General features: G+C 49.9%; 6 protein-coding genes across 6 annotated transcripts; 3 read left to right on the plus strand and 3 right to left on the minus strand.

Moving 5' to 3' along the window:
- Window positions 1-2640: 2640 nt before the first annotated feature.
- BCR38DRAFT_483616 (vacuolar membrane protein-domain-containing protein) lies at window positions 2641-3755 on the minus strand (the record flags this gene model as incomplete). Its single annotated transcript, XM_040863644.1, has 2 exons — window positions 2641-3294; window positions 3354-3755. The coding sequence occupies 2 exons, from the start codon at window positions 3753-3755 to the stop codon at window positions 2641-2643; spliced, it is 1056 nt and encodes a 351-aa protein (XP_040716914.1).
- Window positions 3756-5621: 1866 nt separating this feature from the next.
- BCR38DRAFT_339162 (pre-mRNA branch site protein p14) lies at window positions 5622-6278 on the minus strand (the record flags this gene model as incomplete). Its single annotated transcript, XM_040855681.1, has 5 exons — window positions 5622-5722; window positions 5792-5919; window positions 5994-6050; window positions 6110-6133; window positions 6241-6278. 5 exons carry the CDS (start codon window positions 6276-6278, stop codon window positions 5622-5624), a joined length of 348 nt encoding a protein of 115 aa, XP_040716915.1.
- A 3977-nt stretch (window positions 6279-10255) lies between these two features.
- Window positions 10256-12073, plus strand: BCR38DRAFT_456623 (realted to arylsulfatase; the record flags this gene model as incomplete). The annotated part of the gene is made up of 3 exons (XM_040861942.1): window positions 10256-10487; window positions 10566-10662; window positions 10717-12073. 3 exons carry the CDS (start codon window positions 10256-10258, stop codon window positions 12071-12073), a joined length of 1686 nt encoding a protein of 561 aa, XP_040716916.1.
- Window positions 12074-13210: 1137 nt separating this feature from the next.
- On the plus strand, window positions 13211-14393 carry BCR38DRAFT_170077 (uncharacterized protein). The gene is made up of 2 exons (XM_040853844.1): window positions 13211-13525; window positions 13589-14393. The coding sequence occupies exons 1-2, from the start codon at window positions 13437-13439 to the stop codon at window positions 14301-14303; spliced, it is 804 nt and encodes a 267-aa protein (XP_040716917.1). The 5' UTR covers window positions 13211-13436; the 3' UTR covers window positions 14304-14393.
- A 713-nt stretch (window positions 14394-15106) lies between these two features.
- Window positions 15107-16873, minus strand: BCR38DRAFT_428846 (26S protease regulatory subunit 7). The gene is made up of 3 exons (XM_040859922.1): window positions 16722-16873; window positions 16575-16666; window positions 15107-16518 (listed from the first exon to the last, which is right to left on the minus strand). The coding sequence occupies exons 1-3, from the start codon at window positions 16722-16724 to the stop codon at window positions 15294-15296; spliced, it is 1320 nt and encodes a 439-aa protein (XP_040716918.1). The 5' UTR covers window positions 16725-16873; the 3' UTR covers window positions 15107-15293.
- Window positions 16874-17191: 318 nt separating this feature from the next.
- BCR38DRAFT_483621 (T-complex protein 1 subunit delta) lies at window positions 17192-18917 on the plus strand (the record flags this gene model as incomplete). Its single annotated transcript, XM_040863645.1, has 3 exons — window positions 17192-17242; window positions 17308-17359; window positions 17419-18917. The coding sequence occupies 3 exons, from the start codon at window positions 17192-17194 to the stop codon at window positions 18915-18917; spliced, it is 1602 nt and encodes a 533-aa protein (XP_040716919.1).
- Between the last annotated feature and the right edge of the window lie 1897 nt (window positions 18918-20814).

The raw sequence follows: 20814 nt of genomic DNA on the forward strand, positions 1-20814 counted from the left end.
TTGTGCAGCCGACTTGTAGGTGTAAGTGCCAGACATATGATGAACGCCATCCTGATCCTCCGTGTAGAACTGGTTGTTCAGCTCGTTGCTGGGTTGGTTTTGTAGACAGGTGGCACTGGTAGTCGCTCTGTATCCATCGGGGGCGATTTCACCATTGTGGTGGACCCAGCCAGTGGAGACTGGTTCAAAGGGTTCAGCAAAAGGGTGAGCTGCACTGGAATAGGTGTGTGAACTTTTGGTACTGGAATTGGTGGTTGTTGATGATGAGGGCTGCTGCTGGTCAGGGGTGTGGTACCAATTCGACCCATAGCCGGGGTATCCGTTCGATCCAGAAGAAGGGTGCTGTCCAGTCAAGCTGTCATAGCTGGAAGCTCCGTGCTGTGGGAACGTGCTATAAGCAGGGCTGGCTCCCTGAGTTGTATGTAGATATTCTGTTTGCGGATGGTACCCAGGCATATGAATGGATTGGCTGGCTTGTCCAGCCTGTCGGTAGAGGGGGGCATCGCCGAAACTGTGGGCACAAGCACCATGGCAGCGGTATATTTGTTCAACGTACGGGGGTTGTTGACCATAGCAGCCCTGATAATTGCAAACCGCGTGCTGGGACCCGTTGAATAGGTAGACTGTGTGTATACACATCTTGAAGTTCCGTCGGTTTGATGTTGGAATGGAACTTGCGTGGTTGTGAATTGAAACTGGACGTGTCGGCTTCACCTTAAGTGAATATTCCGTTGCAGCTGGTAGAACGGAAATCAAGTGAATGTGCTGATGGAACTAGTGGTCAAGTCCAACTGAGTGAGCTAATAGAGGCCCGTACGCAAGTCCAGATGAATACACCAACAAAGCCGTTGATGATTTCCTGCTGAATGGAGTGTTCAGGTAGGATGGTCTCGCTAGTATAGGTGAATGCATACATGTATGTATCCAGAGTTGGGGTGGAACCAACCAAGCTGTAGTCAATTAGATAGCCTTACGGATTTAGGTGAGCTGCACCTTCCAAAACAGAACATATCAAAGAAGGATCAGGCCATACCCTGTGACCTGAAACAAAATAGCTGCTGAGGTAGTAGTGATGACACAGCCTTCAGCATCTAGCACCAATTTGTTGGTGTTAAGGATGAGGTCTACCAAAGTGGTGGGGCAGGCAAGGACTAGAACTTGAGGTGGTGATTGCCTTAAAAAGAATAAGAGGCGTAGAATGTTTAGCCGGTACCTGGGGTTACTGGCGGAAATGACAGGAAGGAATGATCATAATTCACGATAAGGAGCCCATGGGTAACTGAGGGAACGAATGGCAAGTAGCAAGATACTGGTAATCAACGTAATGAAGATGGTGGGCGCCCTGAACAAAGGGCTTACAAAAATTCCCTAGTACTCAGTGGTGCTCGCCTTAAAGAGTTAAAGGCGTACAAACATTATTTTGTGTGACATGGCGGGTGCTCTCGACAGAGTGAAGGGAAGGAGTAGCAACGATTCACAGCAAGCATCCAGTAACCAACTGATGTATTGACGATATTACTAATGATCGAGGCGGTGATCGCCTTAGAAGGCGTAGAAACATTGGTTGGCACCAGAAGGCAGGTGCTCGCGAAAGAGTGAAGACAAAGAGGGATAATAGTTCACAGCGAGAAGCCCACAATCAACCGAAGTGATAAATCCCAGCAGATGGTAGTCACCTTATAAAGTCAAAGGGTTACAAATATTGGTTCGTATTAGATGGTGCGTCAAAGAGTGAAGGGGAGGAGTGATGATAATCCACGGTGCAGTGAATAGAGCAGGTGCCCGATAGTCAGAATATTATCTTAGAAACCTCACCAAAAGTTGATTAGAATCGGCAAAATTGAAAATCCAAGGTTGCCTCAACAATGAGTTGCGACGAGGAGATCGTGGGTGTCAGGTCAGGTTGGTGAGAGCACCCACCCTAAGAAATCTTGGTCTTCGGTGGGAGGTTTGCCAGATCAGACTTGACCTGATCATTCGACGGAAGTTCCACCATACCAGACTTGACTAATTTTGGGTTGGAAGCTTCCAACAGACCAGGATCGATCCCAGGTGGAAAACACTTTGGCTTGAATAGTGGCTGCTGTATATATTAAATGGTTGGACACGGCGAAAATAAAAAAGGACAAACTATTCGAGTCCATTCGTTTGCCATCCTTCATATCTCAGCAGCAAGAAAGGGAGTTAGATGTCCCCAGAGACATGGCCACCCCGTTTGACACCGCATCATACATGTGAGCTTGAGTGCGGCTGTCTAATATCAATATTGAGGGAATCCACAAAGTCTCACATGAGTAATCTCAGGGGATGCATGAGCTAAGACATTTCCTACAAAAGGAACCAGAAACCCCCTGGCTTGTGAGCAGCAAAAGGTCCCAGGCATTGGTGATTGTTTCTACCCATTGTGATACATGTATATGTATAAAGCTGGTTTTCTTCTGCAAGCCTTGACTTATACAGCGTGATGCATCCTAAACCCTCAGCGCCTCTAGTACTATGCTCTTTGCAAGATGAAATCGAACTGACGATGCCCCATGACTCCGGAGGAAAACCAACCAACTCCTACACCAAACAAGGCATAACCCATAAGACAAACATGAATGAAGATGCCGTCGCTTATTAACTGACCCATTGCCCCCTTTACTCTGGCGGCACTAGTTCCTTTGGCAATAGTTTTCCCACGTCTTGCTCGTCACGATTGCGATAGCTTTCCGTTGTGGGAGTGTGACCGTCCGAGTCCGGGTTGTACTCCTCACGTCCGTCTTTCGATCGTTTGCGCACCATTCCTTTAACGCTATTTGGTTTCGGTTTCGATAGCGGCACATCCTCGCTGCTAGCTTCGCTAGATGCCGCATCGTCGTCACTGTCTAGCAGAGCATCATCAAAAGCGACACGACCTTCGTCGGGGTCTTCCGAAGGTAGCCTTTCGTGGTCGGTCTCATTCTTCTTGATGAAGCCGTCGATGATGTAGTACTGCATGGCGTTCATGATGAGCGGGAAGAGCATCATGACGAACACGATTTGCAGACGCTCGTTGCCTTCGGTCCAGCCTAGAGCCCAGTCGCCGATACGCGAGATCCAAGGCAATATCAGGAACAAGATGAGCACGCATATCTTCATGCCGAAGAGCCCAATGAAGTAAATCATGGATTGCTTCAGCCACCACAGAGCTCGAGGAGGGCTGCCGTAGTAACCACTCTGGATGGACTCGGCGGGTTTGCCCATCGGTGTGTATGAGACGATTTTCGTCGTAACACGGAGCAGAAATATGAGTATCGGGATACCGAGTGTTGTCTAAACCAACGTTAGTTGACGAAAACCACAAGCCAGGGGGTGGAGGAGAGGAAACTCACATCGATGGCCAGATTCAGCAGGTAGAAAGAGCATGGATTTGGCACATACGTATCCTCCCTTCTTACCAGCTTCGCAGCTATACGTGGGACTATCTGCACCGTGGTGGGATCCAGCTTTATTGAGAACCGACCGCTGGTAAGCATCGACATGAAGACATTGGCGATATGGACCAGCACACTTCCAAACACCTGCTTCGATACATCGAAGAACCAGATCTTGACAGGCCTCTGCGGCCGCTCCCGCCACCGCTTGTAGACGAGGGATAGGAGGGCCAGGCCGCCGAGCGCAAGCTGTACGAGTAGCGCAAATGGGCCTAGCAGTCTGCATTCGGCTGTGTTGTCTTCACCTCCTCCTCCTGATGATAATGATGTCATTGCTGCGGTCGAAGTCGAGGTCGTCATTGTGACGAGGGATGTGAGGGCATCTGTGGCCACAGGGAAGTCGACGCCGAGCGGAAGGCCGGTGGTTGTTGATGTCGCTATCGCGTCATGAATTATAGGCAATGACATTTGAGAGGGGTAATGTGGAGGAAGGACTTCAAGCTCCACCCGATGATGATGTGAACGTGTTGTGAAAGGCGGTTATAGAGGCTGCAATGTATCCAGCTGAGAAACTCCGATGAGTAGGAGACCAAAGAATGACTTCTTAGAAGCTCTCTGGTCGGAGAGTACTCCGTGTAATTGTAGGGTTGCGTCGAGGGCGAGGGCGGCCTAGCGGGTTTGTTGCCAGGAACGAAATGAGTTTCGCCGAAACAGAGGACGGGAGGGACTTTGACGGGGTCAATGTGCGAAACAAAGAGAAAATAACAGTAGCGGTGCTCTACATCCAATAGCCCAAAGTCAATCTGGGTGAGGAGTACTCTGTTTGTAGAAGAAGCGACGCAACTAGCAGGTATCGGCCAAGAGAACAATTGTCGTTCTCCAAGGCTGCCACCGGTTACAGCCTCAAATGCGGCCATCTACGGAGCAGTGAGACTTGGCATCTCTAAAGTTTCAAGCATAAAATCCACCCCATGCAAGTGCTCCTCAAATGACGCTACTACATGTCACGAGCTTGCTAGTGTACCAAACAGGAGGACAGTCCCACTGAAGAAATGTTTCTTCTGGCTTATTCGCAGAATTCGCAGAATGAACTACTCAACTGTTGATTTAATCTTGCATTTGCCTCGACACACTCAGCTCCATTCAGGGTCAGACTGGGCGTGTCTCTCCATCTACAGTCAATCATTGGACGTCAATGCAAGGAGAGATCCTTGTTGAGTCGGCAAAGCCAACCGTAACACACCGCGGCAGCCTCAGGCTCATGATCATGGGTCCGTTTCGGCTGACAATGCAGTGGGTCAACATTTAACTGATCAGCCTGTCTGGTCCCGTGGTTTGCTGCTCCACATTGCTTACCAGGCAGTGACCATGCCATCTTTGTCTCTGCAGATCCAATTTAATTCCCTTCTAGATGGATTCGAGCTTGTCGTAACCGCATCCATATGTCATCTCATTCCCGCGGTTGGCTGCTTTTAAGTGTTCTGGGTTTTCCATGTTGCTGGTTTGGTAGAACACATTCATTACGAGATTGTTGCTAAAATGATAACAGTTTGGAGGGAGAAAGACCAGTACAACGACTGGCGCAGCTTGCTTTCTCGAGTTGAGCCCCGGCCAAGTTGCACTGTGGCTCGTCAAACTATCGTCTCCATCATAAAGGCCCCAGTGCCAAATGGCAATATAAGTAGCGGCGTCAGGCTATATTCTGTAGAAAACCATCGAAACCAGCCTAACTATGATCGATCAATCGACTAACGTCCGCGGCATCTATAGACACCCTCCAACAAGAAAACAAGTTGCCCTTCGTGCTACTGAAAGATAAAAGAGGTTGTGAAGGGGTAGCCAACGCCGAGCCAGAGCTAGCCTGCGAGTCCACTCAAATGTGTGTTGAGATGACCAAAGTTCGTGTGAATCGTGAGAAGAAGAGTCGTACAAATATTTGTGTCAAGACATGCACTTGTTGGGTTTCTGCGGGGGGCTTAGCAGTCCTCGCACGAAGCTGAGAATGGTGCTTCGTGCGTGCTCGGCGACATCATTCGGCCTGCCCTTCCTTATGTTGTTGGCCACCGTGGCCGGCTTCGTTACCTTCTCCTTGGCTGGTATGGATGGGGGTTTCAGGACCGACGAGACGGTGGAGGAGGTAGCGCTGGTGGAGGAAGACAATGACGGATCTGCAGACGTGCGACGAGATTGAGAAGTCTGAAGCCTATCCGCAGGCCCGTCGAATTGTCAATCGATACCCTCGCGCTTCTTGAGCTGAGCTAAACTCTCCTTGCGGGCCTCGAGATCTTCTCTTGACTTGATCATCTTCTCTGGCTGATGATATAATACTACAAGACTTGGTTAACCTTCTTGTGTCCGATAGTGTTGTACAAAAACGGGAGTCGCGTGACACATACCGACCAGGTATCGGTTCTGGAAGTTGAAGCCGTTCAGCTTGTCGCAAGCTTGCTTCGCATCCATTACGTCTTCATAGACAACGAAAGCAGTGCCCTTGGTGTTCGTCGCGATGCCTTGTCGGACCTGGCTACAAAAGGGGTCAGTGGACAGACTCCAGCGATGAAGGGCCCGGGTCGCGATGCCGTGCTGATGATAACATACCGAATGGCCCCGAATTTGCCGAAGAGCTCGAATAAATCCTCGGGCGTGACGTTGTAGCTACAGAACTAAGGTCAGACAACAGAAAGTAGGCCAAGCTGCATATTGGGGAATGTTACCTTAGATTCTTTACGAATAAAGCTCTGTCTGGATGTCAGCAGGATGTCTTGGGAGATGGGGCGTTGCGAGGCGGCAGCCGCTCTGGGCTGGGGGGGCCGAGGACGCGGAGCGTGATAGTCTCGAAACTCACCGGTTGACCTCCGGGGCAAGCTTGCCGGCGCGACTCATATCTCGATGATATGGAATGATTGCGTATCTCGATTTACTCGATGTGAGGAGGGGATGGATGGTGGTTTCTGGGTTGCGGGCTTGGCCGACTGGTTTGCGGAAAGTAAAGTCGTGGAAGAAGACGGGGGATAGTTGGCGGATGATCGCGGCGAAGGAGCACGTTTCCTGGGCTAGTGTAGAACGGGTCTAGCGTAGCACGTGATCTCCACTTTTCTGACGACGCGCCTTCCTTCCAGCAGGTAAATGTGGTGGCGTACGTCCGAAATCGCCGAGTCGATTGGTGATATCCGGCCGATGCCTACCTTCGCAGAGTAATTCAGATCAAACGCGGATGGTTGTGATTAACTTGCGATAGGTTTGGCGATTTTGTGAGCTGCTGTCTTGGCTCAATTCAACCTCAGGTTGGGAGCTGGGTAGATGCCTACTTAATTGATGAACTCAAAAGATCACGAAAAGGGACCGTACCTGCTTCTGCCGCCGCGGCCGGTTCAATGACAACTATAAACAGAGCCTATTGAGAGTTTGCGAGATTCGTCACTAGAGATCTTCAGTAGGTGCTTGGGTCACTTGAAACAGCTGTTGTCTACGCACATAAGCGGCGGCACCGATTAGCTCATTGATCATGGAAGTGGTCCGCATCAGTGACAGCGGCTACCAGAAGAATTCACCGAGGAATCGCAGAGCAGAAGGGAATGACAATTCCTAGGGTACATCTCTTCAAATCCTACTTGTTGTGTTCCGGTCCCTGAATTGGGCTTGATCCCGATCGTCCGAGGCAACATAGACTTCGGGCCTGCATTTCGAAGTCGTATCCTGCCCTTAGTTATCAACATCGGCGCTTCTAGATCAAAAGTGGACAATATGGTCAAATAATGCAACGATGTACGTGACAAGAGTCGTTCAATAATGGGTTTCAGTGAAAGCTATGATGCGAAGCTATACGAGGCCCAAGGCCCCCCTTTTACTGCACTACATTTTGTATACATGTATGCCATGTCTTCTGGATAGAAACGGTCAAAGTCTGGCTGGTCACGCGCATTAATAGACATCATCATCCCATGAAATCCTGCGCCTATGAAGTCAAGGCTGGCATTACAAGAGATGACAATGTCGAGCAGCTCTCACTGGTACTGTCGCTTCTTATTTCCATCATTGCTTCTCTTCCCCTTGTTGTGCGAGTTTCCAGTCACAGACTTGCATTTATTAGCTTAGCTCCTTCGCTTCTTGCCCTTAGCTTCTTGCCCTTCCCTTGTTTGATAGGGCCGACCTCGAAGCCGGAGCTGTCATCCTTGGAGCTAGATGAAGTTGAGCTGGCTCTCTTGGTGCTTCCGACACGGCGCTTCTGCTTCTTACCCTTCTGTTGTGTAATAGGGGTAACTTTGGAGTCGGAGCTGTCTATAGATTCAGAATCTTTAGAGCTAAATAAAGTTGAGCAGGCTCTCTTGAGGCCCCCAGATGTTCTCTCTCCTCTTCCTTGGCAGCTTCGCGCATTACGTTCTCCTGATCTGCTCGCACTGCCGCCTCGAGTCTGTTTTCGGATCCTTCATCAGTTTGACTTGGCCAGTCCAGAGCTTGTCAACCGTGGGCGTCCTGTATTGCTCGATCTTTTCCTCCACGCCGGACGCCATCTGGTCTTTGACTTGGTCTCCAGAGGACCAGAACGTTGCCTGACAGTTTTCATATCATTGATGGAACTTACTTCGAAGTTCTACGCTGTTCTATTCGTCAATGGCCCGTGCAAAGCACTGGCACTTTTGGCACTTGGCTGCAATTCACCCTTGACAAGCATCACGTAGAGCGGCTGGCATCGGGATCACGATCGTCTTCAAGTCTTCAAGGGGTTCCAGTTATTCGTTTGGGGAAGATAAGCAGATCTTAAGCAGCTTGACGCGCGGGCTGAGTCCGATAGGGAAGGCGTCCAGCAGCAACATCACTACTGGAAAGTCGGCATTGGCTTCCTACACTGTCGTTAGCGAAATGACAAAAACAGTTGAAAGTCAGCATGGCAGTCGAGCGTAAGTGGTTTAGTATCATGAAAGACGTCGTCTCGATTTATTCTACCAAGCGCAGGCTCTTATTTCAACTACTCGAGGGTTCTGTGAGATATACCGTGTTTCTACCCATTCCGAACCGTTCGCTTCTGCCCGGCCATGTATATTTTCGTTTGAGCTCAGGAGACTCCGATTCATCTTTATCGGCGTCTTCTTGGTGCCACGATCTTCAGCCATCCGAGTCGCTTGGTACTTGGGGCCGTGCGTGGCTGAATGAGGTCGGTAGGAATCAGAGTACGAAGGACTGGCTGCTCTGGAAGGCATTTGTAGTGAATCACGTCGGTGGTCATTCCCAGCTACTTACTGACGGCTCTGCGATCCTACGAGACATCCTAACTTTACTAGAAGCCGCCCGATTTCCTCGACGAGTTATTCTATGGCTCATGACGGTGATGAGCTTATTAAAGTGGATGTAGAAAAATGAAGGCTCCCAGCGTCGGTAGGAGTAAATTATGCGAGTGGATGGCTTTAATGGGAAATTGGGAAAAGGAAGGGAAGATGTGGCTGGGGAGTCTTCTCGGTGGGAAACTGGAGCGCCGGGCATGGAGAAAATTGCGCCTTGCGAGACTCGTAAGACTTCTGAGACTATTGGGGCAATAGGGGAGGTGTAAATCGTAAGGCTTTCAGTGGAAGAATAGGGTTCCGGGTAGGGGTACAATCGTACCGCGCAAGACTGGAAGTCTGGTTATCAATACCCATATTTTCACGCCTGGTGCTACTTGGAAGGCTGACGATCGAAAACCCTGGCTTCTAGAAACAAGCTGGTCTTGCCCTGTCAAAGAGGAAAAGTGCAGTCTCTGCGGTTGGTTTACGGGTGAAGTGCTAAGAAGAGAATGAGACGGCGACAAGGCCTAAAGAAGACTGTTGGTCCTCCGTCTCCCTCGCATGCGCGTGCACACTGCGCAAGAGATCGATCTGAAAGTACAAGCCAACTCCCTTGATGGAGATCAGTACGGACAGAGGCAAGTATTAATTTTCAACAAAAATGCGAGTCTGGGACAAGTTGTTCCTCTAAGAGCTTGCGAATTTTTCACATGCTCAAGGGCAGCGAACGGCAAGCGGCAATCACTCAAGTGCTAAGTTTGGCAATGCACTGGATTTACCGCCATTGGTATTGTTAGGGTAATATGAAACTTGGTGCCTTCCTCTGCCTGTAAACCGCTTCACAGGTGGGGTTCATACTAAAACCAAAACAGAGTCCTCTTTCTAATAAGATAATTAGAATTCGTAGTTGGAATAATACTCCCATTGCGTTTCATGTAAAGTGATTTGTTTGGATTAGTCCCGTTTTTCATCAAGCTGTGTTCATGTCAGCTGTTTATTTTGTCTGATGAAACATTCGATGTGATATATAGAGTAGTTATATAGAGTAGTTGGCTTGTAAGTGGCCTATCTCCGACCATGAGAATCGCGACTGCTTACTTCCGCATAAGTGTCTGCATATAAACAAACCATTAGACACTGGCAGACAAGTCAGCGATTTGAAATCACTGTGATTGGTGGCCAACTAACAGTGAAAACTTAATGACGGTAGTTTTCATATCCATGCATGGTGCGGCGTTGGGATGACTGGAAATAAAATACCTGATTGCCTATCCTAGTACTCTGCGCCCTTCCCTCCGCATGGTTGACGTTTCATTCAATTCATGTTTCCGGGGTGAATGCATACAGATCTAGATCTCGGAATGTCGATAACATTAGCTAGTCACAACTGCATATCACAGCGATCCCCTTAAACGGAGCTTGAAGTCATCTGAGTGGTGAATTGCAATTTTGCCGGAATAGAGTGAATCACCATGTGTGCCTCCATTCAAAATGTGGCCTTCTTTTCCCAGTAGCCCTTCGACCGTCATCCTACAGCATTATCATATTGCTTTCTGGTTTGGTTTCGGAGCAATTTTCTATGAAAATCTCATCAAAGTCAAGATGGCTGCGAAGAAGCCAAATTTCTTAATTATCGTTGCGGATGACCTTGGATTCAGCGACACCACTCCGTACGGATCGCAAGATATCGAGACACCGAACCTGCAGAGGCTAGCCGATGAGGGCTTGCGGATGACTGGATTCCACACCGCGGCGTCATGCTCTCCAACTCGAGCAATGCTGCTTTCTGGCACCGACTCTCATATTGCTGGACTTGGTTGCATGGCAGAAAATGGTAGTAAACCCACCCCCTTTGGCTTATGAGGGCTGACTAAACGACATCTGTAGAAAAAGGTCCCCGAAATATTCAGAGATAAGCCGGGATACGAGGGATACTTGAACTATCGGGTCGCAGCGCTTCCTGAAATACTCCAGGATTCCGGGTATTTCACACTTATGAGTGGAAAATGGTATAATTCTCAGCAGTCGATTCCGCCATCTCGTGGCTAACAATCTGATCATAGGCATCTGGGCCTGAAGAAGGAACTCAGTCCTCATGCCAGGGGTTTCACGAAAGTGCTCTCCAGCCTCCCAGGAGCAGGAAACCACTATAACCACGAGCCACAGCTTTACGACCTACCCGAAAAGCCCACGGCCATATTCAAGGGCGACGGGATTTGGATGGAAAATGACAAGTTCATTAACGGCAGCCAAGACTTGCCGAAAGATTTCTATTCCTCCAACACATTTACCGAATATTTTCTGAAGTTCCTGGATAAGCGGACCGAGGAGCAAAATGAGCAGCCCTTCTTCGGTTACCTTGCCTTCACGGCGCCACACTGGCCGCTTCAAGCACCGCCTGAGCTTGTGGAGAAATATAGAGGCAAATACGACGATGGACCTGTTGCGCTGAGGGACATAAGACTTACGAGCTTAATTGAGAAAGGTCTCGTACCCCCTGATGTTGAGGCTGCACCTTTGCACACTCTGGGCACGAAACCTTGGGATGACTTGACCGACGAAGAATGCATGCGATCGGCGAGGACCATGGAGGTCTATGCAGCTATGGTAGATCTCATCGATACCAATGTCGGGAGAGTGCTCAAATACCTCGAAGAAACAAGGGAACTGGACAATACATTTATTGCCTTTATGTCAGACAATGGCGCCGAGGGACAGTTACTGGAAGCACTTCCCATCCTGGCCGGCTATACCCTGGACGACATATTGAAGAAACACTACGACAATTCCTTGGAGAATATCGGGAACCATAATTCTTTCGTGTGGTATGGACCGCAATGGGCTGGCGCAGCAACTGCACCGTCTCGAGGGGCAAAGTCACATACAACAGAGGGTGGCATTCACTGTCCATGTATTGTGCGGTATCCCCCGGTTCTACAAGAAAGTGGAGTTATCAGCGATGCTTTTACGACAGTAATGGACATATTGCCCACTGTTCTTGACCTTGCGGGGGTGAAACACCCTGGGATCTTGTTCCGCGGGCGTGAAGTTGTGCCCATTAGAGGCAAATCTTGGCTACCTTTACTCCAGAACCCAATGAGCAAAACGCTTCAAATATACCAACCAACAGATATCGTCGGATGGGAACAACTTGGCATTGCGGCAGTGAGAGTTGGAAACTGGAAGGCTTTGTTTATGCCGCCGCCGAAGGGACCGGGAAGATGGGAGTTGTACAATCTGTCCAACGATCTCGGCGAGATACACGACCTGGCCGAGAAAGAACCTGAGAAGTTGAAAGAAATGCTGGCTCACTATGAGACATACTTTCATGAGACAGGGGTATTCGACTCATACCATGATCCAAGAGGCGATGAAGCAGAGGCAGAAGCGTCCCGGAGCAAACAAGAGGAAGACGTTTGATGAACTGGAGGAAGCAAAGGGGACTGAGGATGCGAAGAATATTTGGGGCGTTGTGATTTCGATGCATAGGGCGTGGAATTGGCTGGTAAAGATGGTGAAGAAATAAAACCAAATGCTTCTACATAGTGTGTACTGGTGAGTATTATTGAGAAAAGGGGGTGGCGGACGATACAACAACTATGCGAACTATTTCGAGTATTTACTAACAATGTCTACCTCTCAATAACCACATCTGACCTAAGGCTTGACTTGGCCACAATAGTGTTCCGTGCAACACATCAATGCATTTGATGTTGATGTGCCGGTGAAGCTATTTTAATGGCAAACAAGACCAATGTGATTAAACGGGCCTTGAAGGTCCTCTTCCTACGCAGAGTTCCTTGGTGTCCTTGGGTTTCTCAGTCTCTGTTGGTATGAACAAGTGACAGGCACAATAAGCCTGATATGCATGACATACCTAGTGGTCATTGTTCGCTTCTTTGTTTGCAGCAGAGTTGGTGTGAGCTTTCGATTCTATGTCTGTATTGTTGGAAATCGACCTGGCAGTTTCAATGATGTGGCATATTTTCAAGGGCATGTATAAACCGGGCAACTGCCTTCTAGTATGTCTCAAGCGAGCTTTCTCCCATAGAAGCCCCACGACAAAGGCTTGATGATTTGCGATTGGAATTTGACGCCGTACTGGGAAGGCGAGTTTTTTCTTGGCTTACATTTACTATTAAAAAATGGCAGTCGTTCAGCGGCATTGGCATATGGATAACATATTCTCGCTTATTCGCTATATGAATCTAATGCATCGTATCTTAACAGTGAGGGAAGATTTGGGATGTGTTCTCATTGGAGCAATCTCGTGGCCTTGACAAGGTGTGTGCCATTTTAGAACTAGGATAATGCCTGAGTATTCCAGTGATTGATGGAGAGGCAACATGGTGGGTCAACGAAACTCTGGTAAACTTGAAAGTACTGAGAGTTTGTCGTCTATATTTCAAGGTTTCTGGTCCATCTGATGTTGTTGAGCAGGTCGTAGTTGCCTGGTGGTCAGCGCTGTGACAGGCAGGTCTAGCGCCGAAACATGGGATTAACGCCCCTCCAGAAGCCTAAATTGCCGTTTTCCCAGTGGGTCCACCAAGCCGGGGCCAGCCATTCTTCCGAACCGCACGGTATCACGTTGACGAGATCGGGCAGGAGCGCAGTCGCACATGCTCCTGAGGCAAGACTTCACTGCTTCCTGCATGCTATCAAATCCGATTACTTCTTTGATCACCGAGTCTCCCTCTCCCTTTCTTTGCTTCTCGCCAATTACAGGTTCACCTTGCTACAAGCTTGGGAACATAGCAACTGGAGAGACAGCGAAACTTGCCACATGCCGTCAGTAACACACTCCGAGTCGCCGACTCTGGCCTCGGGCAAGAAGCGACGACGGGATGACGAAGGGGAGGTTCAGATGCCATTGTACGGCTCACCGCAGCCCAACAGTGCCATCACTACATCAGCTTACCCAGCATTTCTTAACAGCACCTCCGCATCCCAGTTCAACGCCTCTCAGAACCGTCTGGCCTTGATGAACAATCATGATAGGCTCATCTTCCACCAAGCAGGTCCCAGCCGAGGGACCCCCAACTCGTTCTACAACCTGCCACGGAAGATCATACCGCTGTCTGCCAACAAGCGGGCGCGAATTTCCGACGAGAACGGCCACGACCTCGACAACGACGTCTCACCACATGGTCATCCCAGATCATCACATCATCACTCTACCTTGCCCGTTTCTGTGCAAGTCCAATCTCATATCACGAGGCCGACGGCAACACGGACAAACTCATCATCCCTGCTGAGCGCGTGTCACATCTGCCACCGCAGACCCAGCAAGAAATCAGACCTCGACTCCTTCGCTGACTGCGAGGGCTGTGGACAGAGAACGTGTTTTGTATGCATAAGAGCATGTCAAGGCTGGCTTCCTCCCTCATACATCGACAGAAGTACACATACCAACATGCAGGACACACCCGAAGACCAGAACCGCTCGGCTTCCTTCACCATGCACGATGTGGATAACGAGGAGGTGGCTCGCCAGCTGGACCAGACGAACGCCGAGAGCGGTGGAAAGGGAGCAGGAGGCTGGAACGGTAATGGTCATCGATCCAGGATCTGCAGCGGATGCTGCGTGGAGCAAGGAAGTGAGGGCGATGTCGTCTGTTTGGGTTGCTTGGCTGTCGAGGAGGGATTGTAGGGAACACCGCCTTGTACAGCCACCACCAAGACCGAAGCAGAAACCTATACTTTTATCGATATACAGACAAAATCGTGACGGAAAGGACTGTGTAATAGAACGCGGGAAATATTGTCACGTGCATACTTTGGTCTTGATCACGACCAGGACGACGGATGGGAGATATTAATGGACTTTCATCAGATTAGATCGGACTCCAGGGCATCGATCGGGGCTGATACTATACCCGCAGTGTGGCCAACTAGCTTCAGACCGAATACCAAAGCACATAGGCCGGACACAAGGTGTCTTTCGATAATGCAGTTGTCGAGAAGACTCGGGGTATCATGAAGGAACACTATCAACATGATTTACGGCGTTTAAGGATGGGTTACCTAAGTCATGGGATATCAAACTAGGTTCATGTACACGAGTGCAAGGTTAGGGTCTTCGAGGTAGGGGAAAGGGTAGGGGGATGCTATATCTCTCGGACCCCAGAGGAGGTTAATGGTGCTTAAGTATTCTTAGTCAATATCTTGATCAGAGGATTCCTCCCCCCAATTTTACCACTGGGACCCAAGCACCCATTTTTTGATGTTAAATATTCGTTACATATGCCAACCGGATTTTGATCGCTTACGAGAAAAGGGGACATTCAAGTATTGGCCACATCGATGAAAACTCACAACTACAGATAGTTCAGCCACGGCCCAAATACTACACGCTACTGTGTTTTCCGGAGCAAGTCTCATCATACTAATACTTGCATGCATTCCCGCTTCAGGCATTCAGATGATTCCACTACTAGTTCACTTTTGTCACATACTGCCATTGCAACGTACGGAAGGAAGTCTCATTGTCTTCTATCATCGAGCTGCCGTCGCCCATACATCAAATGCAGGCCGTCCAATTGTATCTAGAAGCCTGCAAATTGCCCCATTTCCTAGTCATACAAGTAGTACACCGAGCCAGTATCCGGCCTCTTCCGCTCCCCCGTTCTGCCTTCCTCGCCTAGTTGTACTGCATGTACGTGGCAGTCGAGTTGAACTTCAAGTTGCCCTTGATAACTTTGTCGACCGCACTCAGGAAGTCCTTCTCACTAGCAACCTTTCTCCGTGCGCGGATGGCGAACATGCCGGCCTCGGTACACACACTGCGCAGTTCGGCACCGGTAGCGTTGGGGCACAGTCGCGAGATCAGCTCCCATCGGATGTCGCGCTCCACGCTCATACTCTTTGCGTGAATACGCAGGATGTTAGCGCGACCCTCGAGATCTGGTAGCGAGAATTCGATCTTACGATCGATGCGGCCAGGTCTCATGAGTGCAGGGTCGAGGGTGGAAGGTCTGTTGGTTGCGAACATGACCTTGATGTTGCCACGGGCATCGAAACCATCCAATTGAGTGATGAGCTCCAGCATAGTTCTCTGCACCTCGTTGTCTCCACCAGCTCCGTCGTCGAATCGTGCTCCGCCAATAGCGTCGATCTCGTCGAAGAAGATGATGCAGGCCTTCTTGGTGCGGGCCATCTCGAACAGCTCGCGAACCATACGTGCACCCTCACCTACGTACTTCTGCACCAGCTCGGATCCAATCACACGGATGAATGTGGCATCTGTTCTGTTGGCCACGGCTCGTGCACACAGCGTCTTTCCAGTTCCCGGGGGTCCGTAGAGCAGGGCGCCCTTTGGCGGGTCGATGCCGAGGTTGACGAACCGCTCCGGTGAGAGAAGGGGCATTTCGACGACCTCTCGCAGCTTCTCGACCTGCTCCTTGCAACCACCAACGTCGCCATATGTGACGTCGGGCTTCTCCTCGACCGTCATCATTGTGACGCTGGCATCGATCTTGGGCGGCAGGGGTAACAGGATCTGGTATTTATTCCGGTCGACACCTACGCGCATACCTTCCTCGATATCCGTCGGCGACACCCGGTCACCCAGCTGTACGACGAACTTGGCGATCTGCTTGACGTTGATTACGTACTTGCTCTTGGACTCGTCCTTCTCATCGGCGATGATTTTAGTGCACCGCGCTACCTGAAGGGGCTGCTCTTCAGACATGCGCTGCCGGTCGGCGGCTACGTCCCATAGATGGGGTGGTGCCAACCCTGTGTCGGATTCCTTGACGCCTATCTTCTCATCCACGCTTTGTTGCTTCTCCTTGATCTGCTTCTCGAGGTTCTTGAGTGCCGAGCCGTAAGGTGCCGCGCCGTATGTCTTCAGTACTTGAATATCCCTGCTCGAGGTCAGCTGCTGAATCGACACGTCGCGAGAAATGGCGGGTTGACGGACTCATCGGTAAGCGGTGTTATCTTCTTCTCTTCTATCTCGTCGTCGGCAAAGTTCTTCTGGTACTTCTCCCAGTTTGACCCCGTGGCGGACGGCTGTGACAAATGGTCAGTAGAGTTCCCGAGTCAAACACGCCATGATAGAACAAACCATGGTGACGGGATGTGTGGGCAAGTGCTAGATTTATGAATATCGATGGGCGAGAAGGAGTTTGCAGGGTAGGCTGGTCGAATAGTGTAGGAAACGATGGGTACCGGGTTCGTGTAGAAGAAGTAATGGGCTATGATGGAACTTGATAAAGACCAGGCTGCATGGTCCCAGGGCCGTATTGACCTGAGTTGCATAAGCTAGCTCATTGCCTGGAGAGTGGGTCGCACCTGCCCCACTCTGGACTAGCGCTGTAGACATGTATCTGTATGTAGCCTTGCAGCTTCCCCCGGAACATTTATTCAGCGACTTACAAAAAAATATCAGTGTTGGCAGCCTTCAGCGCGGGGCGATATTGCGAACTTGTTGAACGCTCTACCACCATTTTGCAAACCGACGACCCATCGCCCGAGATACCCCTGAACCTATTTTCTGGTCAAGCGCATACGTCCCGAGAGTCGAATACCACCAACATGGCGACCGCAGCACCGCCCGCCACTTCAAACTCCAATGCCACATTCAGAGTACGCCGTACCCATGGTACCCAACAGCTTCAGTGGAGCTCCCAGCTAACGGATGCCTTTTGTAGGACAAGGAGAAGCCGATAGCAGTTCGGTCTGCCAACATCGTCGCAGCCAGAGGTGGGCCATAATACCCTGCGAAAATTGCATTTCTTTTTATAGTCACTGACCCCCCGTAGCCGTCGCCGATGCCATCCGAACGTCACTGGGCCCTCGCGGCATGGACAAGATGATCAGGAGTGGTCGGGGCGAAACCATCATCACCAACGATGGAAACACCATGTTGAAGGGCATGTCTGTCATGCACCCCACAGCCAAGATGTTGGTCAATCTTTCAGCAGCACAGGATGTCGAGGCAGGAGACGGTACAACTTCAGTCGTTGTCATCTGCGGTGCTCTGCTCGGTGCTGCCGACCGGTTGCTAGGCAAGGGCATCCACCCCTCCGTCATCTCCGAGTCTTTCCAAAGAGCCGCAGCCGCAGCCGTACAAATTTTACACGACATGTCGCATCCCGTCGCTCTTACAGACACCACGACCTTACTCCAGGCAGCAAACACCTCCCTGTCATCCAAGATCGTGTCACAATATTCGGGTCTGTTGGGCCAGATGGCCGTCAATGCTGTCACGAAAACGATTGATATCAGGACCGCCGAAAACGTCGACCTCAAGAATATCAGAATCGTCAAGAAGGTCGGTGGTACAATAGAAGACAGCGAGTTGGTGGACGGCGTGGTGCTCAACCAGCCTGTCATCAAGCAAGCGGGTGGACCCGTCAGAATGGAGAAGGCCAGGATCGGTCTCATTCAATTCCAACTGAGCCCGCCCAAGCCAGACATGGAGAACACAATCTCAGTAAATGACTATCGCCAAATGGACAAGATTGTCAAGGAGGAGCGCCTCTATCTCCTGAACCTGGTCAAGAAGATCAAGAAGGCAAAATGCAACGTTATTCTGCTTCAGAAGTCTATCCTGCGCGACGCTGTCAACGATCTCTCCCTCCACTTCCTTGCCAAGCTTAACATCCTGGCCATTAAGGATATCGAGCGTGATGAGGTCGAATTCATCTGCAAGAGTACTGGATGCAAACCGATCGCCGATATTGACTCCTTCACCGAGGACAAGCTTGGCAGCGCTGATTTGGTTGAGGAGTCACAATCGAGTGGCGTTCGTTTGGTCAAGATCCTGGGCACCAAGAGCGCAGGCAAGACTGTATCTGTGGTATGTCGCGGTGCAAACAGCTTGATTCTGGATGAGGCGGAGCGCTCTCTACACGATGCTCTGTGTGTCATCCGATGTTTGGTGAAGAAGAAGGCGCTCATCGCTGGTGGAGGCGCCCCTGAGATTGAGATTGCTGCTCAGCTATCCAAACAAGCGCGGTCCCTGGCAGGCACCGAAGCCATCTGCTGGAAGGCTTTCGCAGATGCTCTTGAGGTTGTGCCCACAACACTGGCAGAGAATGCGGGTTTGAACAGCATCAAAGTGGTGACGGAGTTACGGCATCGTCACGAAATGGGCGAGAAGAATGCAGGCGTCAGTATCAAGAGCGGAGGTGTGAACACAAATATCGCGAAGGAAAATGTCTTGCAACCTCTGTTGGTCAGCACAAGTGCCATTGAACTAGCGGCGGAGACGGTCAAGATGATTCTGCGCATTGACGACATTGCGCTGAGTCGGTAATGCACTTTGATGGGAGGATGTATCATAGAACTGAGGGTATGAATGGACTCATCAAGATTCCCAAGGCTATAGATAGGAATGAAGTCCACTGAAGACAATCACATCCATGTTCGACATGTGGCCAATGTCTTCAAGTTCATATCTGCATGTTGCTTCCATTTATTACATAAGCTCAGGACGTTGCCAAATCACTTAGCAGTTCTTCACGAAAGTTCCACTCGTCTCCCCTGTTGTGAGTTCCCACACTGCCTCGCACAGTTTGGAGGAAACCTATGCTTTGACGGGGCAGCACTAAATGCCACACGGAATGTGTGACCAAAACTTGATTCATTTATGGGTTTCAAGACGACACCGCATAGATCAACATCTCTGAGTCGGTGCTTCACATCCCCGACGAACGTCCAAAGCCCAAATTCCAGTTGAGAGCCGCTATTGCTAGCATTCCAATGAGTTGATTACCACGCATTTGATCCTAGGGCGCTGGGCTACCTGGATATTTGTGATTGCACTGCAATACATACGAATGCAGTAATAAAAGCACATACTCACGCAACATTGCAGTATCAACGTCTGTTAGACGAATTAATCTATCTAGTTGACATTATGCCACATGATCACCAAGAACATCATCAATAACTGGACAAGCGAATTGCATGCCGTAGTGTAGGGTGGGAAGTTTGCTTTATCTCTTTATTTTTTTCCTTACAGATCCTTATACGACCAGTAAATATTACCGATGGCAGCTCAGGTCATACAACTTGATGGAATCGTTGGACAAGCGAGTCGGGATGTTGGGGATCGACAGGATGTTACATTCACACAACACCAACGAACCTACCAACCAGGCCGGAAACATACCAACAGGCGCACATAGTGCGAACTATTGGGTCGTATACACACTCTTTACTATCCCCGCTGGCCCTAGTCGTCTACCTAGATATTCGGCAGAGTCCCCAAGGATTCGCGGTGTTAATGCTTTCTCGGCAGCTTGAATGATATCGGCGGCCGTAAGTACTAGACACTCAGCAGAATAAATACAGACAATCCTGAAGTGGATCCCGAGCGTCCTTAGACGCTCTCGTCTGCTCTTGCCCCACTCGGGAGCTATCACCTGAGTTGATTGTGCTTGACGTCCTTAGAAATTAACTAAGAACCAGACGTCAATTAGTTTGTGATGGTAGATGAAAAAGCAACAGCATGGCATCTAATCCATTGCGAGCTGCGAGTTGAAGGTGTGGTGATTTTAGTAATAACGGATCGGTGGACGCTGAAATCCGACGCGACGGTGCTTCGGCTTCGTCCTAACTTCAAAGCAGTGATCAGGGCCGCGTGTTGAGCGGGGTTGAGCTTAGGTCTTTTTGGATAGTCGCTATCAGCTCTGCCATAAATTCGGTCCAATTCGAGTCCATTTTGATACCTTCGTGCGAGGATCAAGTTGCATGTTGAATGCAAAGGATTGCGCGAATCGCCGTGTTGGCGTAAAGTAACTTCCCACATTTATGGGACCTGACAAACTCCGGTACGTGTTCCCACTATGTTGCCATACTCGTCAGTGTCACTATCTCCTCATCCCAGTCTTCCCAAACCTCAAGATTTGACTGAACTCCCTTGGCATCTTCGGGATTCATGCCATTAGGGTCGAGTTCCGTAAGGATTTGGCAGCCGTTGCCGTTGGATTTTCCAAAGCCATTTTGGCGCAGGGCAATCCACTGCCGTTGCGATTACAAGGTTGTTTGTTAGTTCGGGAAGCGCTGGCAGCTCTGACAGATTGATAAGTTCCAGTAAAGAGTATATTATATTAGTTGTTTTATTGGTCCTCTCTGCTGAGTGGGGTCAGGCGCGGCGGCGGTACCTTCCCGGCTCCGACATCCGTGACTACTTCCGTTTTATAAAGTCA

The sequence above is a fragment of the Pseudomassariella vexata genome, assembly GCF_002105095.1.
Source record: "Pseudomassariella vexata strain CBS 129021 chromosome Unknown BCR38scaffold_5, whole genome shotgun sequence".
In the NCBI taxonomy this organism is placed as follows: domain Eukaryota; kingdom Fungi; phylum Ascomycota; class Sordariomycetes; order Amphisphaeriales; family Pseudomassariaceae; genus Pseudomassariella; species Pseudomassariella vexata.